Genomic DNA, 17,430 nt, shown 5'->3' with positions numbered 1-17,430 from the left:
GTACTAGGTTGTTTTTAGTGTTTTGACATTGCAAGCAGTGCTATGGGAAATATTTTTGCACCTACTTTCTTGTGTGAGTGTTTCTTTAGCATACATTCTTAGAAGTGAAATAGCTGGGCTAAAGGATAGTAGACTTCTGACAGTTTAGACAGAAAATGTAATTTAATTAGCATTCTTATCTTGTAAAACAGTTTTACAACTGTGGGTAAAGAATAGAATAAAATAGTTATATTGCATTGAACCAGGAGTGCCATTTTTTTCCTGTTGACTGCTGTTTGATAGGAGGAAACTTAACTGGCTTTAAGAGAAGGTGACACTTAGTGGTTGGAAATGAGCTAGAGTATCAAAGCAATGTTAACCATAGTTATCAAAGTACCTTTGCATTGATTCTTGTTGCTTGTATCTCAATTTGATCTTTTCCTTAATGTAATTAAATGACTGAAATGACCTGGTGGTATGGTCCTGGAAAGCAAAACTGTCTTCTCATTAACTTACTGCTTCCATATGGGTCTTAAATTTTCACGGAGACGTAAATACTGTGCAGCACGCCAAGCGTAAATGTCCCTCCATTCCTTCTCCTAGTTATGTTCTGTGGACACTGCCAGCAGTGGAGCTTATAGTTTGTTGACTAAATGTTTTGATGAGAAGGTTGGAATCTAGAATCTATTTTCTCTCTTCGAAGAATACATTTCTGAGATTTCACAGAGATGACCAGACTGTTTTTGTATTTTATTGGTTCTGTAAGTAATTATTATGGGAATAATCACTTAGAGTACTAATAGTAATAATAGAACATTTTACCTTGAAATATTTCTGTCTAAAATTATTTAACTATCACCTCTGCAGACTACAGGCTTGGGAGAAAACACAACTACTATCTCAATTGTTTGCTTCTTTTTTTTCTTTTTGAGTAAAAGTGGATTTATTCAGAGAGATACATCCTCTATAGACAGAGTACGGGCTGTTTTAGAAGGCAAGAGAAAGGCCGTGAAGGATGGGGGTGAGTGTTTAGTTTAAAGTAAAAGTAGATACATACTTCGTAGACAGAGTGCAGTCCGTCTCTCTCAGAAGGGAGAGTGGCCTCAATTGTTTGCTTTTTAAGTGTAAGTTTTAAAAGCCTATTTTGGATAGGAGTTTTCCTCAAATGTGTAAAACACTTGTGTGCCTTCTAAAACATGGTATCAATTATCACTACAAAAGTGATCTAATTGAATCAGTTTTTAGTGAGTGGGGCCACCATTAGAAACTTGAGTTATTCTTAATAACAAGATAATATTAATAATGATGTTCATAACAATGATGTTCTCATAGCTGATTGAAGTATGAGGAAGATGCCTCATATCAACTGGCCCAAGACTTTCCTTGTAAGAGCCATACTCCCAGATCTGATTCGTGGTTTCTAATTTATTGTGGGTTATCCTGGCTTCTTAGAATTATATGTAAATTAAAAGCGAAAAGACTCTGGATGGGGCCAGGAGCTGTGCTGTGATTGGAAGCCAAGTGGCACTGCTACTAAGTGGTCAGATGTGTAAATCCCGTTTAGGTGAGATGCGATTGTAACTGGCTGAAAGGGGGGTAGGGTTTAGTCAGTATTATGGGGTCTGTTGGTAAAACCATTTGGTGGCTGAAAATCTGATAGGAAGGAAGCACATGGCTATTGTCCATTAAAACAAAATACTTGATATTGGTGACTACAGAGGTGAAAGATGATGTTTTCCAAATTAGCAAGTCATGGTATATCTTACACGCCAGAAGACAGATAAAACTTAAAACCGTCTTCAGGTCTGAATTCTGTAATTCTGCAAAATAGGTACAGAAAATGTCAATAGGTTATCTTTAAAAAGTGGAGGACTGTTCAGATAGGAGCAGTAAAGGTACAAGAGTGGAAAAAGACTAAGTAGTAAAAGATAGCTAAGGGGTGGCTTCGCAGCTTTTCAGTGGGATAGTTATTATTGAGATTTAAGGAGGGGTGGCGAACAATTGATATTACTCTACCTTTCCCCTTCTAAATTTGGAATCATCTAAGAAGTAGAGTCCTTAATCAGTAGATCAAGATTTTTACAAATCAGCCTTATTGGTGGGGTTGACTAGAGAATATGTTGTATATCTGTGGCCCAATGGGCTTACTATAAGTATTCTGCCCTTCCCCGAGTCAAACATAACCCAGAAGGTTGCTGGTCATCTGGGACACCCCGTCACCTCTGCCCCCTGCGGTTTGCTTATTGCTGCTTGGAGAGAAGTGCAGGCCCGCTGCAGACCATGCCTTGTCCTCCCGGTGCCTCGGCTCTCCTTGAGAGTCCACAAGGGGAGGGTCATGGGCATAAGTTTCTTCTCCCAGTGTTTGAAGTGTTGGGGAATGAGGCCTGAAACATAGCTGACGTCTCTCTTCAGGAAATATGACTGGGAAATAGTGGGCCTCTACTGGCAGTGTACTGGTGGGGTGCTCCCCCTAACCTTTTACAGAAAATTGAAACATGAGTTTAAATTATTAAAGCAAAGAGAGTTATAGATCTCTGTCCTTAAAAATTCATAAAAATGGGAAGAAGTCAGTCTGGTTTTAAATATTTGGGTTAATCTGGAGACAAAGGCAGAGACTGGGTGATTGCCAGCAGCCTCTCTGTGGATGCTTATTAAGAAAGCATTTGCTCACTACCCTGAAATACCTTTTGCTTCAGTTTGGTTTTGAAGTCTTGCCAGCGAAAACATATTAAGACTTTTACATTTTTTATTAAATATCTCATAATTGTACTCTGAAAATTAATTATTTTCAAGGTTATCTAATTCAGTAGGATTATTCTCTTCACATAGTAAGGATTCAGTTATACAGAGTAACAGAATGCTGGATCTGTACTTGTTGGTTTTAGTTTGTTCCTGCTAATTTCTTTCCTTCCCTTTTCTCCTTTTCAGAATCCTATTCTAAGAACTCAGGCACTCCCGTATCCACCATGGTGTTGGGTCCTGAACAGAAGATGCCAGATGGTAATTTATAGCTCTGTGCTTTTGTCTAATTTTTATTTGGAATTAGGTTTAAGCCAGTAACAGAGATTTACCATATTGTCCTTGTCCAATATTCCGAAAACAAAATTGCCCCCCCCCCCCACCAAACAGTGTCATGAAGACCTGTTCCATTCAGAGTTCACCCCCTGGTGACTTAGGCCATAAATGAGAATGGATTTGCAACCACAGAGACTTGCCTCATTTCTTATTTCCAGTTCTAAAATGAGCCAAGATTAGCTATGGGTTTGGTTTCTATAGCAGTAATGCTTTCAAGGGAAGTATTATTTGTAGCCCTGGCATTAAACTTCTAGAGTGCTTTGGCTGCTCATGGCACTTCAGATATACATGGAGCAGTAAAATGCTGGGCTAGCACCTTATACCGTGTATTTGACTAGATTTCTTGAGTGCTTTGACTAATCCTTCCTGATTCTAATTTCTCCTTTAGAATTTCCATTCCTTTTCTGGAAATTTCCTTCTGAGTTCAGTGCCACTTAACAGTGAAGTGGGTCAGCTCCTTTTAGAAAGAAAGCTTTCATTTTTCTAACTGGAGGTTGCAAAGTCTTCTTGGAAACAAAGATTAGAGCTCTGTGGTTAAAAATAGCCTTTTGATGGCTATAGCAAACTGGGCTTTGTATCTTTCTGGTGGATTAGCCCTTTTCTCCCAGACCTTCCCCCTCCCTGCATTTAAAATTAAATGCAAAATGCAGGATTTAGGGAAACACTGATGACTAGTCTGAGGTGAGCCCTTCTGTCACAAGCTTGATACCTCCTCCCTCCCCAGGCTCTTCACTGCAGGCCTTAGTCAGGAGGCAGAGGGTTCCTGTTGGGTGGTTTCCCTGCAGCTTCAGATTTTAGCCTGAAATGTGGCAGGATTTTGCCACTTCCACATTTTTTGAGAAGCCTGATGGAGGTATAATGTCCAAGGGTGATTCTTTCAGTAAGTCCTATCAAATGAGGGGAGCTGGGGAGAGGGATGTGTCCCACTAGACTGACCTATTTCCTGTCTTCTAAAAGTTAGGATTTTAGGTTACCAGGGGGTTTAGTATGGGAATGTTATATATTAAGCCCTAGACATCAGTGTTTTTAGAAGAAAATGAAATGGTTTTCAAAATTGGCAAGTGGGAATAGAAGAGTGAAAGTAGGGAGAAACCATTGTGAGATTAGTGTTGAAAACTGATGTAGAGCTCAGTGACCAGGGAAGAAGGGTGAGGGGTGCTTTTTTACCATAAACATTTTTGTATCTCTCAAATTTTCAACCATGTGAATATATTGCCTACTCAAAAATTAGTTTATTAAAAATAAAAATAAAGTACAAAAATTGAGATAGGGTCAGGATGGTCTTGTGCATTTAGGTATTAAAAAGATTTAATTTCAGTATTTCTAAGATTGAGTTGTTAGTGTATTTTGTTCATTTTAATTAATTTCTTCTCAAATCTGTTACTTCAGAAGATGCTTCTGGAGACCATGGGGACTCTGCCAGTCTCAGTGCCATCAATCCTGCCTACAGCAATTCCTCTCTTCCGCAGTCCCCTGGCGGGCACTCGGAGGAGCCCTTCACTACCTACTTTGATGAGAAGATTGCCATTCCTGAGGAGGAGGTCAGTTACAGGTCCTTGGAGGAAAACATTATCTAGGGAAAACCTATGAGTGAAAAATCCGCTGGACAAGTCAAGGTTCACCAACCTCAGACCCAGTTTTGCCAAGCAATCTCTGAAGACTGAATTTTTGTCATCAGAGCAAACAACTGTTAAGGAAACTGAGGGCCCTGGAAACCTGTTGCCAAGTTGTACAAGTGAGCGTTTTTTGATCAAGAGAGTATGAATTTCATGTTCCCTTTTTTATTGTGGCTTTTGTCCCATTTGAGTCGTGGTTGGGCACAGAGGTACTGATATTATTGCTCAGGTTTTAGAGTGAAAGGCTGTTGGAAAGAGCAGTTAGGGGAAGGGCTCTTATTTGGACAGAGAGGTGGCCACCTTATTGGTAAGAAGTGGATAAGATTGAAGTGAAACTGGACACACCCAATATCTGACTTCCTAAATCCTTTTTTCTTATGAAGCTGATATTGTTGATTTACATGTGATAATAAAATAATAGATAAATTAGATCAGCAATTTAGAGGTGATGATTATTTTGATCTCTTTTCCTCTGTTGTACAGTACTCTTGTTTTAGCTTTCGTAAACTCTGGGCTTTCACGGGACCAGGATTTCTTATGAGCATTGCTTACCTGGATCCAGGAAACATTGAATCTGATTTGCAGTCTGGAGCAGTGGCTGGATTTAAGGTGAGCATCTAGTCCTACCTCTGTCCCTTTTAAACACTGCACACCTCACATCCTTTTCCTATACTCTGCCTGTTACATGTCAACCTCAGTGGCTACATGCTGTTACTTCATTGGCAGTGACACTTAGATGAAAAGTACTTTCCATCTGTTTTTAAATTTTATTTTATCCACATAGTTTCCCTGAACAAAGGAGAAACTGCAGATGGGAGAAATGAAGGCTCAGAAAGGTGAGAGGTGACCTAGCAGGTTCTGTGTAGAGTGTGATGCAGAACTCAGGTCATTTGATTCCTGACCTGGGCTCTTTCCTGAATGTAGTGTTTCCTATTCACATTGCCAAACAACCAAACAGAAAGGACCCCCCTCCCCCCACCCCCCATCTAATGAGTGTTATGATGAGATCTTGTTCTTGTCTAGTTGCTCTGGATTCTTCTGTTGGCCACCATTGTGGGGCTCCTGCTCCAGCGCCTTGCGGCTAGACTGGGAGTGGTCACTGGGCTGCATCTTGCTGAAGTGTGTCATCGTCAGTATCCCAAGGTGAGGAGTTTTTGTTTGTTACTCATATAGGAATCTGTGTGTCTGGCCCCACTGTTATATTGAAATAGTGGAGAACTTGGGAGTCAATAGCCCTGAGGAGTGGGAGTCCTACAGAAAATTCTGTAGCCCCTCTTGCTGCTAAGCCATGTTTCTGTGCTCTTTCAAAATCTAACTTGAGATTCACCTTTCCCAGAAGGTTTCCTTGGAAAAATTCTGTTTGAGTAAACATTTGCCTCTCCCTCTGCCTTCTGGCATGTATCAGTGCCCGGCTCATGAAGGGGCAGGGGTGTTCTCTCTAAGCACTTTCCTTCTTACGTCCGTATTACTCCCTCACTTTGCATTGTGCATATTTTCTTTTTCCTTTGTCTTTGCCTTCAGTTAGAAAAAAGTGAGTTTTTTCCTTTTGCTACAAACTATATGTGGCAGGATCTTTGGATTTGTTAATAATTATTTTTCAGTCTACCCTGACCCTGGAGTTTACATGGTCCTCTATAGCTTCCTTCTGGACATTTTGGGCCTTTCTTACTGCTGCCTAATGCAAGAATGAATCCTGTGTCTGGAAGACAGCTTGGAACTGGCTTGATCTTTAGATAACATACCAGTCTACCTCCAGTTTACCTAAGTGTTTAGTCTCCTTTCCTGGCTGTGAGAAAGTATCCTTAGCTGCTTTTTTTTTTCTTACGTGCTTTTCAAGAAGAAAAAAAAGAAACTTGGTAAATTTAAATTTTTTTAGCTTCTCTTTCCTCATGTATCTTAGTTGTTTTTTGTGACATATGTTTTGGGTAGTCAGTACCTGGAGGGTTTTTTTTGTTTGTTTGTTTGTTTTGCCTCTAGCCTCAGTGAGCCAGCATTTTCTAAATTTCTGCTGGATTGTTTGACCAGGTTAGTTTCTAGATTTTGTAATAGGACTCCCAATTCCAACCACGTTGCCCTGAGTCCCTTTGCATATCTACCTTTTTTCACTTGCTTATATATTATCATTACATTAAGGATGACTGCATCTTGATTGTGGTGGTGGGTTCATAGGTGTATACATCTATCAGAATTCATCGAATTATATGTCTGAAATATGTGTAGTTTACTGTACAGGAATTACACCACAATAAAGGTATTTTAAAAAAGAAAAGAAGAAAGGATGACTCCAGCCTTTTCACATTTGTTTTGTCTCTTCAGCTATGATCAGGAAAGATATTTTCTTCTGCAGTCATTTTCTTTTCTGTCCTGAACAATATTTTGACCGTATTAGTATCCTCATTTTCCCCTAAAACTTCTAGGATTGTTTTTAGGCAAAAAATTAAGTGGAAATAATAATGGAAATTCCACTCCTCTCGCGAGTAGAAGGGAAAAAGAAAAAAATTAGGGTCCGCTGTTGCCCTGACCTTGGTTCACGGGCTCTGCCACATGGAAGCACCTTTGCCTTCTCCAGCTAGGGACCAGGTGGAGTCAAGTTCTGGTACTGCATCTCTAGATCGAAGGCTTATAAAGGACTGTTTATGGGTCAGTGCCAAGATGTGCCTTTCCAAACCATGGAGGAAGTTCTTAGAAATGATTAATTAGAACCATGTCTTTCTGTTGTTTGATGTTTAGGTTCCACGAATAATCCTATGGCTGATGGTGGAGTTGGCTATCATTGGCTCAGATATGCAAGAAGTTATTGGCTCAGCTATTGCCATCAATCTCCTGTCTGTAGGAAGGTGAGGGGGGTTTTCTCTAGGAAGTAATTGGTGTTTTGCTAGATTTCAGAACAATTGTGAAAACAAAAAACCAATTCATTTTCAATTTCCAGGATTCAACTCAAATATTCAGTTTTTTTCTGTGGAACTGTTCTGGAACCATCTTCTCTCCTGGCAGATGTGGGTTCTGTATCTTCCATGTTTTCATGTTGAGTTACACATACTTCTACTATACAGCGTGTGGCAATGTGTATTACAGTTATTTATTTGTATATCTGTTTATCCCACTAGACAGTGAGCTCTTTGAGGGGTAAGACCCATACTTTTCAACTTTGTATCCTAAAAGTCTGACATAGAGGACAAATTTTGAATGAATGTATTTCAGTTGGTGCTGTGATCCTAAACTACCCAAGGGCTGGCCTTCAGCCACTGTTGCCTCTCCCCCAGGTCTTTGCTTTTCCAAGTGTTATGTATCGGGAGAGCTGTTGGGAAGAGGGTTTCTCAATGTTTCTTTTCTTTCCTTTAATCTCCATTTCTTATCTCTGACCTAGGATTCCTCTATGGGGTGGAGTTCTCATCACCATTGCAGATACCTTTGTATTTCTCTTTTTGGACAAATATGGTAAGGAGAGTGGGAATGGAGGGGTCAGTCAAAGGAGCTACTTTCCATCATGTAACTAATGGGGAAGTCTGCCTTCTGTGAGCTCACTGCTGCATTTTCCCCTTTAGGCTTGCGGAAGCTAGAGGCATTTTTCGGTTTTCTGATCACTGTTATGGCGCTCACATTTGGATATGAGGCAAGTGTTACAGGCTGTTGGTTAGCTTTTTAAAACAATTTTTTCCCCTTTTGTTATAAATGGCAGTATAATGCTAGGCTGGTTTAATTGTATCACATGTGTTAATAAAAAGCCATTCAGCTGTGGGCCAATTTTGAAGGATTATGGTATAGCAAGGACTAGTGTCTAGGAAGGCCTGCAGGGACTGCTGGGTCAAAAATGACTATATTTTCTAGGACTTCCCAGACTGGATTCCCTGGGTCCAAATTGGCCGTCGCAACAACAGAACAACCTTGGAGAGGGTTAGGGAGGGGGTGGTAGGGTTGTTCTTGGCAGTTAACTTAGAGGGATTCTATTTTTGCTTATCCTGGTTGATGCTAACTGCAGCTTGGAGTTTCTCTGCATTGCAGCAGTTAATGAACTATAGGGGATAGTGTGGAAATGTAGTGGATATAGTGCATTTCTCCTGGTTTGTGCCCCAACCCAGACACTCCTAGGAATCAGTACCATTACGTGCTGTAATAGCGCCTTTCTGTGTCCAGTTGATTTCTGCTTATTTGGCCTAGCAAAATTTTAAAAAATATATCTCATCTATGAGTAGATGATACAGCTTGGTCTAAGGCTTCCAAGAGAAACGCTGAACCAGGAAAAAGTATGTGTGACAAGTGTTTCTGAATGAATCTCAGCAGATGCTCCTGGCCAAAATAAGTGATTTTTAGATGAGCTTATGTGAACACAGAAGTGTGATTAGTGTGGATAATCAAGAATTGACTCTGTTCTTGGGTCTTTCTCACAGGAGTTATTGTGAAGCTAGTGTAAATAGGCCCTTAGCAGCCATTTTATTTCTTTAGAATATTAATTACATTCTCTACACATCTATTTCATATATCTAAAACATGATGTAAAATACCTGGTTACCCCAGCCCTAAATTCTCTGACCTTGTGCTGCTTGGAGGTTTGGGTGGTTCTGTATTCCTCATTGTCCTATGTAGTTGTTGATGTAGGGATTTAGGGAGTAAAGGCTGTGGATTGTTCCCTAGTACTGCGTGACTCCCCCAGTATCATATTCCAGTAAAGGCTGATAGCTGTTCTGTTGGTATGTAGTATGTTACAGTGAAGCCCAGCCAGAGCCAGGTCCTCAAGGGCATGTTCCTGCCGTCCTGTTCAGGCTGTCGTACCCCGCAGATCGAGCAGGCTGTGGGCATCGTGGGCGCTGTCATCATGCCACACAACATGTACCTGCATTCTGCCTTAGTCAAGGTGAGCAAGGCCTCTTGCACAGTTCATGGGGTCTTTCCATTTAGTTGCAAGGGACGCACCTTTAGTTTACAACTGTTAGAGCTCTGAAGGAGCAGGGTGTTTTTCCACAGTTGAACTCCATATACTTGGACACAGTTTTTATCACCAAGGTGACCAGAGATAACTGACCCCTTAGAAAAGGAACTAAAGTTCTTCATAAAAGGTCTGAAGGTGCACATTGTCTCTTGTGTTTAAATCTCAAAAGCCTGGGTGGCCTTGTGGAGGTGAGAAGAAAGGAGCCCAACCTGGCTTTTACTAGTGAATCTAATGCAAGAGTTTGCTGGGAGATTTCAGAGGCCTTTGTAATTCAGATTACCCTCCCCTTAGGTCTGAAATCATGTTGCTTCTGTAGGTCAGTGATTCTTCCAGCCACGGGAACGGAGAGCTCAGCAGTCACTCAGTCATTCTTCCCTGTTTGGGAATGTGTGGTGTCTTCAAAGGGACATGGGGTTCTTACTCACCCAGTGAACCAGGATGTAAGCTGATCCTTCCACACTTCATGTGATCAATTGTTTGCCCTCTAGGTCTTTCAGCAGACTTGAAACTCACGAAATAGTAAGGAAACTATCCCAACTAGTCAGAAAATGACTGTTGCTGTTATCTCTTTAGTCCAGACAGGTTAACCGAGCCAACAAGCAGGAAGTTCGAGAAGCCAATAAGTACTTTTTCATTGAGTCCTGCATTGCTCTCTTTGTTTCCTTTATCATCAACGTCTTTGTCGTCTCAGTCTTTGCCGAAGCATTTTTTGAGAAAACCAATGAGCAGGTGGTAAGTAAGCCAGGGTCCTGGGTGGCAGTGAATGTGATGGTAAAGAGAAGGCTGAAATGGGGTAGGAAATGTGACAGTGACTTAGACCTTAGGGAACATAGATGTCTAGTCTCAACACTGGCCCTGAAATCACTGCACTAGTCGGGGTCTACAGTCTAGGGGCTCTAGACCCATCTTTCCCAGCTTTTGGCTGAGAAGGGAGCTTACCTCGGACTAGAGGTTGCCTCATGTTACTGCGCTGGTGGCCTCACATCTGTTTGGTTCTTTGACATCCCCTTTTGTTTCCTGTTACCAGCTGCTGGCCTACTTGTCAGTCCTGCCATTTGGTTATGACAGGTTAGGAGGAATCAACAAACAGAAAACAGAAACTGGTTAGACAGACTGTTTTGTTATTTTGAATTCTCTGTCATCTTGATTCCCAACTGCCTATCTAGTTTTGATCAGTTTTTTGTTTCTCATCTATAGGACCTCTGACTCCTGGCTCTGCTTTGACTAAGGACTCCCTGTTCTGGGTGTCCTCTCGTATTTGAAGCCTTAAGAGTTCTCACCTCCTGTCACCATTTAAAGTGACCCAGCATTCTTGTATTACCTTGCCCACTCTAACTCAGTAGATGTGTTTGATGCCACAGGGGTTTAGAAAGGGTACGGAGGAAGACCACAAGGGCCGTAGCTGCCAGTCTCTGCCCTCATCACAACCTCCGTCCAGTGTCTTACCTTTGGCGTATGTCTCTTAGATGCTCCTGTGTGATCTGTAGGAGAGATCTTCTTATCTGGGTCCTGGCCTCAAAAATAAAAATTGTTCCTAAACTGCTTTGGTTTCAGGTTGAAGTCTGTAGAAATAGCAGCAGTCCCCATACTCACCTTTTTCCTGACGATAACTCAACACTGGCTGTGGACATCTACAAAGGGGTAAACTTATTCAGATGTGTGATCTTTGCTCCTGAATCAGTATTCTTGGCATAGAATGTGGTCTTTTCTGTGGGTTCGCTTCAGCGCTCAGGATGTCTTCTCTGGAGTGTCATTTTCCCCAGAGGTCCAGATGCCAGACATCCTTTTTGGATTACATGGAAGGGAACAGAAGATCACCTGAAAAGATGAATTGTATCAGATATTCCCAAACTTGTGTTGATAGTATATTGTTCCTAGGATGTTGATTGGGGTAACTAAAGAAAGTGTTCCTAGTAAAGTGTTCTTTATTGGGGGCCTCTCTGACCCTTTTATGCTGGTTACATTGTAAGCCTCTAAGAGTAGAATATATAGTACATAGCATTTCCCACATTTATTTGACCTTTCTCTTCACTCCTGTTACCATCTTCCAGAATAGTGTGTTAAGGAATATAATTTGGGAAATGTGTTGTAGACTTTTTTTTTTTTTTTTAATATTTAAGATCTAAGCAGAGGATAAAGGCTTAGGAGCCTGGAGGAGAGAAGGGACTAGACTGAGGAGAAATGAAGGAGCATCCAACAGAATCTAGAATGAGGTCAGGATCTGAGTCTAGCTTCTGGACAGTGCCCAGCACAGCACTTAGTATAGGTGGGTGTGAAGCAAAGGAGAGGAAGAAATGCTGTAGAGAAATGCTGTTTGGGGTATCGTCTCAGAAGATCTTTGGCACAAACATCTTTCTCCCTTGCCTCTCCCAGGGTGTCGTGCTGGGGTGTTACTTCGGGCCTGCTGCACTCTACATCTGGGCAGTGGGGATCCTGGCTGCAGGACAGAGCTCCACCATGACAGGAACCTATTCTGGCCAGTTTGTCATGGAGGTACATGCTGTTTTGACTGGGATAGTTTAGGGGAAGAGGACATTGTCCGTTTGTTACTTCTTAATCCCATGCTTCTAAGGTCTTCCTGAACCTCCCCAAACCCTTTTCCATTTCCTCTTCCAGACATTCATCCCATTTCTGTGTCTTCTTTCAGGGATTCCTAAACCTAAAATGGTCACGCTTTGCTCGAGTGATTCTCACCCGCTCTATTGCCATCATCCCTACTCTGCTTGTTGCCGTCTTCCAAGATGTAGAGCATCTGACGGGGATGAATGACTTCCTGAATGTTCTTCAGAGCTTACAAGTGAGGAAGGAACTGGGGAAACCCATATCCCATTGAGTCAGGCAGCACTGTGTATTGCCCTTAGGTACCAAGCCTTGTACTGGTTGCTGGGGAAAATTTGGAAGAAGAAAGAGGCACAGTGTTGGTCTGTAGTGAATGCATATGAAATCCCTGGCATCTAAAAGGCTTTTAGAAATGGCTTGTTTTTTTAAGCCCGTTGAATAGGAATTATAAGCCATAATTACACATAGAACACAATTACTGTTCATTAATCCGGACAAACTTTAAATAATGTATAGGACACTGCTAGGTTTTGATGGAGGTTAAGGAGACAAGGTACAAATTTTGTAAGAGACACTATGGTCATAATTGATGCAAGGTTAATGACAGCTCTACAGATTTCAACATAATGCTCCAGCATGTCGGGATGACAGGAGTAATTTCTCATGGAGTAGATGAAGCAGGGTCTGTGTTTCCTTTTTGCTAACAGTCCTTCTCTCTAGGGTGATACAAGGACCCCCAGCAGCCTTATCTGATCTTAGTCTTTTCTTTTCCAGCTTCCCTTTGCTCTCATACCCATCCTCACGTTTACGAGCTTGCGGCCAGTGATGAGTGACTTTGCCAATGGAATGTGAGTGCACTTCTCTTAGTTTCCTAGAGATATGTGGGGGAAGGGCATCTTCATCAAACAGGCCAATCAGACAGTGAGTCTGTGTGCTCTGAGAGGTGATTGCTAGAGCTGCCCCCTCAATCTTTGACTTAGAAAATGGAGACTCTGAATGTAATCAAGACGGCAAACATGTATTTCATTTCTGGGGGAAAGTTTTCAACTTTTAGGACTTTAACTCTTCAACTTCAGCCACCGAAATTTAAGGCTCCATATTAAATGATCTTGATGAGAAAGGCATAAGCAAATACTTCTTATATACCTCTTTAAATGACATGGGTATTTGTATTTGAAATGACTTCTTATATCTCTAGGGACTCATGACTTTTTACATTTTTAGGGCTTGTGAGATTTCTAGGGTCTTTAACAGGGATTATTTGATAGTATTTTTTTCCCTCTATCATTGTGTAACTTTGGCTTATTTAACCTAATCTGGGACATAAGAACCACTTTTCAGTTCATTTTGAAATGCCTTTTACTCCTGTGTACCCCAAGAAACACAGTGTTTTTTTTCTGTTTGTGGACAGATTGGACTGTTCCACCAATAATTGTGCTGATTCTTTTTACAGAGGCTGGAGGATTGCGGGTGGTATCTTGGTCCTTATCATCTGTTCTATCAACATGTACTTTGTCGTGGTTTATGTCCAGGATCTAGGACATGTGGCATTGTATGTGGTGGCTGCTGTGGTCAGCGTAGCTTATCTGAGCTTTGTGTTTTACTTGGTAAGTCCAGTTGGGAGGGCACAGAGACATTTGGTGTCAGGGATGGCAGAGATGGGGCTGACTGTCACTCAGAAACGGAAGGCCCAAAAGAGCGCAGTAACAATCTATCTCTAGGTTACTGACACAATTTACATGAAATTGTTAAATCAGCTGTGATTCAACAATGTTTCAACCATAAAATTTACCCTGGTTCCTAAGAGCTATCAGTTTCCTGTTTCTGTGACTTCTGTCTGGTTTCTAGTCTTAATAATTCCTAACAGGAGAGTATAGTATGTTTGAGAAACTAAAAGATCAGTAGTGTAGAAAGTGGTACAAGATGGGCTTGGAGAGGGGGGCCGTGTAGCATGATTTCAAATCTTTGGAGTGGGACATATGTGCGTTCACAGCCCTGCCCAGCTCTGCTACTTAATCGCTGTCCAGTAAGGAAGGAAATAAATAGTGATATTCTGTCATTGAATTATTGTAGACTTATTTTTAAATGATGGTTATAAAACATAGCTACATAGAAAAGGAATGCAAAATTATGTATACCTAGCTAATCAAAGAAATTTTCCTAAGTCTAAAGTAAATTATGTAAAAATGGTAATAGTAGTTTTCTTCAGATGATGAGGTTATGAATATATTCTTTTCTATTTTCCACAGCTTCTGTAATATTACTTATATTAATGAAAAACAGCTATAGCAACAAAAGCAGATCTGCCTCCCTGTTCTACACAGATTTCTCTAAAAAATAGGGTTGAGGATTAGGGGCGGCAGAATTGACACCATATCTGCCACAGAGAATAGCTAAGGATGGAGGCTGGAAACCTGCTGCTCATCTTTATAACACTTACCTAGTCCCCCACACCAATGTCTGCCACAGGTTAGGTACTTGATTGAGAAAATCACTTTAGTGAATATTGAAAAATTATGTCCTGGATTGATACATCCCTTTTTTCCCCTCCCCAGTAAACCATGGGCACGCTAAGATGATGCTGACCCTGTAATACAGGGACTTATTCCAAGGAAACTCAAGTAGCTGAGTATGTCCTTGACAGAAATTGTTTTAAAAATTTGCTGTAGAAGTTAAAGGAATCCTTTCTTCCTAAGTTGGTTATGAATGTGTGAATTGTTCTCAGTCAGCCTGAGGTGATTGAGATTTCAGCGAATGACCACTGGGTAGCTCCAAAACATATATATTTGGTAGAGCAGCTCAGGAGACTGTTCCAGTTGTGTTAGCCTGTCAGTCATTCTCCCCATCATGAGGAATGGGGTAGGACTGAAGAACAGTCTTCTGGGAACTCTCCCAGCCAGATAAAAGAAACAAGCCACAAACATAAAGCAATAGGAATGGAGGGAACTCGGTATTGAAAATGGTATGGCAACAGAGAGCAGGTTTGCGTGTGAGCTGTGCGGTGTGAGCAGTCACGGTGGGTAAGAGGGCTTCGGAGAGGCTGGTGAGTGATGACTGTGTTTTCTCTTTCAGGGTTGGCAGTGTTTGATTGCACTGGGCATGTCCTTCCTGGACTGTGGGCACACGGTAAGCATCTCTAAAGTCCTGCTGACCGAAGAAGCCACCAGTGGCTATACTAAGTAAACACTGGATCAGTCTATCTTCCGCAGGTAGCCATCAGAGCCAGTGTGTTTCTATGGTTTACTGTGTGAACATAGCCCAAAGTATGTGCTGTTGCACAGACTGCGTTTAGGACTCAGCTATTTGTTGGGAAAGAATTTGATTCATATATGTTTGAAAGATGGAGTTATTTTTCTTCCTGACCTCCTAACCTGGGAACTGGATTAGGTAGGATCTTTGGAAAGCTGACATTTGCTGCTATCACTCCAACACTATAAGCTCTTCAGTAGATGCAAAGGCCAGCTTGTTTTATCTTTTTGAGAAATAATCCTCTATGCATGGTTCTTAACAAGGCTATATGTTAAAAAAAAATTGGAAAATGCAATACATTTTTCAGAATACAAATGACAGGATGGGTATGCAAGTTTTATTTATCAAAAGATAATGGATTTTAAAAGCCTGAGAAATACTTCCCTTATGCTTCCCCTTTTAATTATTTTAATTATAAAAATAAAATCTCGATTAGGATGGTTTGATCCAAATTAAATATAAAATTATAAGACCCCTACCTCTATCAAGTTCAGGATTCTTTTAACTTATTTCCACTTTAAATTTCTCAATGAAAGTCAAGAAGGGTGAGAAAGCATAAAGAAAGTGATAAATGGACAAAATTCACCAGTAGGTGGTGGTTACTAATCGCCTTTGGAAATCACTATAAAGATTTTCCTCAGAGATTGAAAGCTTATTGGAATTTTCTTGGGAGTCCTGATTCTAATAACTCATGTTAGCACACAGCTTTCATGATACTTCTTCTCGAGCACTTTTCGTTGTAAAACCTTCACCTTCCTCCTCCAGGAGGGTAGTGATAGAAAAAGATGGTAGCATTTATGAACTGACCTTCTCTTGAGACTTTGGGGGTGAGGAGAAAAAACATGGAAGGAGAAGAAAAGCCATCTGTTTTGTGCCTAAAAGCCACCTTCTACCAGAATCATCATGTTTTTCTGAAGCATGCCCAAGATGACTTGCAAAACAGTCTCAGGAGCTCTGGATCTAACCGTTGCAAAGCTCTCTTTCTCAGCAAGTCCATAGGTATCGCTATGGTTTGCAAAGTTCTCTCAGCAGGGTTGTGCTGGGCTACCTCTCTTCAGCCATTCCCTCAGGGGAAAAAAGTTTGAGACCAGATGGTGGAGCTCTGGAGTCAGAGGAAATGGGGCCCTTCAGCATGAAGCTGCTGCTCTTCAGCTACTTCTGGCATTTTTACTCGTGGAGCCTGATACCATGTGGTTGTCTCAAATCAAAGCACATTTGTCTGGTGGAGATCATCAAGTCTGTTATAGCCACTGACTTGATGAGAACAGTAATGGGAATGGCATTGAAGGACTTCTCATTTTTTGGCGCTTTCCTTCGGAGTCCTTGTTGATAGATGCTCTGTGTTCACCTGAACCCCTAAAGGCATTATAACCGGTACTTTGTACAGTCAAAAACACAGACTGGATGAACTGTCTTTTCTCTGGCATTAAGGGTAAACTACTGTGTTTCGCTGGCCGTACCTTTATCTTAGCCCCTCCAGTAATGTAGCACAGGATTATGAAAGACAAAGGTCCCTAACTTCCTCCTCATGTCCATCCTGCTCCCCTGCCGTCATTCCTGGAACCGGTCATATGGGTGTACTCTGGACATTTTGGGGACTGACATCTTAGTTCTCGTCTGGCTGCAGTAGGTGAAGGCCAAACTGACATAGAAATTCTTTGTAAAGACGGTACAGTAACACTTACCTTTGACCTGGGTCTGGCTGGGTCCAGTCAGTCTCAGATTCACAAATAATTATAAGCTCAGGTAAAAGCTGCTGGTTTTCTTTTAACAGTTGTGTTTATGACTTGCAGTGATGAATATTTTCTTCCCAGTAAAATGGCATTTTATCACTATGTGTGTACTATCTGACAGTGTGAAAAACACTCCCATACTGTATTCCATTTGATCCTCTCAGAAAGTGTACTGTCTGTTCAACCAGTACTCTGGGTGCAATAAACAACGTTGAGAACCGAAGTCTTCCAGTGCCACCATGTGCAGTGTGTTTATGTGGAATGTTTAAGGATATACAATTGTACTTTGTGT

At 41.3% G+C, this 17,430-nt stretch overlaps 1 protein-coding gene across 8 annotated transcripts in view; it reads left to right on the top strand.

Annotated features, from left to right (window-relative positions):
- Nucleotides 1–17,430, top strand: part of SLC11A2 (solute carrier family 11 member 2) — a 41,983-nt gene that overhangs the window by 20,953 nt on the left and 3,600 nt on the right. For 6 of the 8 annotated variants that reach the window (XM_031462570.2, XM_031462567.2, XM_031462569.2 and 3 more), the window contains exons 2-16: nucleotides 2,908–2,979; nucleotides 4,444–4,595; nucleotides 5,154–5,279; nucleotides 5,694–5,813; nucleotides 7,401–7,507; nucleotides 8,038–8,108; nucleotides 8,216–8,283; nucleotides 9,367–9,522; nucleotides 10,171–10,329; nucleotides 11,152–11,238; nucleotides 11,971–12,090; nucleotides 12,245–12,394; nucleotides 12,931–13,004; nucleotides 13,610–13,763; nucleotides 15,229–15,282. In XM_031462570.2, the coding sequence (XP_031318430.1) occupies nucleotides 2,946–2,979; nucleotides 4,444–4,595; nucleotides 5,154–5,279; nucleotides 5,694–5,813; nucleotides 7,401–7,507; nucleotides 8,038–8,108; nucleotides 8,216–8,283; nucleotides 9,367–9,522; nucleotides 10,171–10,329; nucleotides 11,152–11,238; nucleotides 11,971–12,090; nucleotides 12,245–12,394; nucleotides 12,931–13,004; nucleotides 13,610–13,763; nucleotides 15,229–15,282 (1,632 nt within the window). In that variant the 5' untranslated portion in view covers nucleotides 2,908–2,945. Of the gene's footprint in view, nucleotides 1–933; nucleotides 1,001–2,907; nucleotides 2,980–4,443; nucleotides 4,596–5,153; nucleotides 5,280–5,693; nucleotides 5,814–7,400; nucleotides 7,508–8,037; nucleotides 8,109–8,215; nucleotides 8,284–9,366; nucleotides 9,523–10,170; nucleotides 10,330–11,151; nucleotides 11,239–11,970; nucleotides 12,091–12,244; nucleotides 12,395–12,930; nucleotides 13,005–13,609; nucleotides 13,764–15,228; nucleotides 15,283–17,430 lie in introns of those variants that run through there. The other 2 variants (XM_064490973.1, XM_064490976.1) reach the window with 2 other exon arrangements.

The sequence above is a fragment of the Camelus dromedarius genome, chromosome 11 (assembly GCF_036321535.1).
Source record: "Camelus dromedarius isolate mCamDro1 chromosome 11, mCamDro1.pat, whole genome shotgun sequence".
NCBI classification, from domain to species: Eukaryota; Metazoa; Chordata; class Mammalia; order Artiodactyla; family Camelidae; genus Camelus; species Camelus dromedarius.
This window is presented reverse-complemented; position numbering and strand designations above follow the sequence as displayed.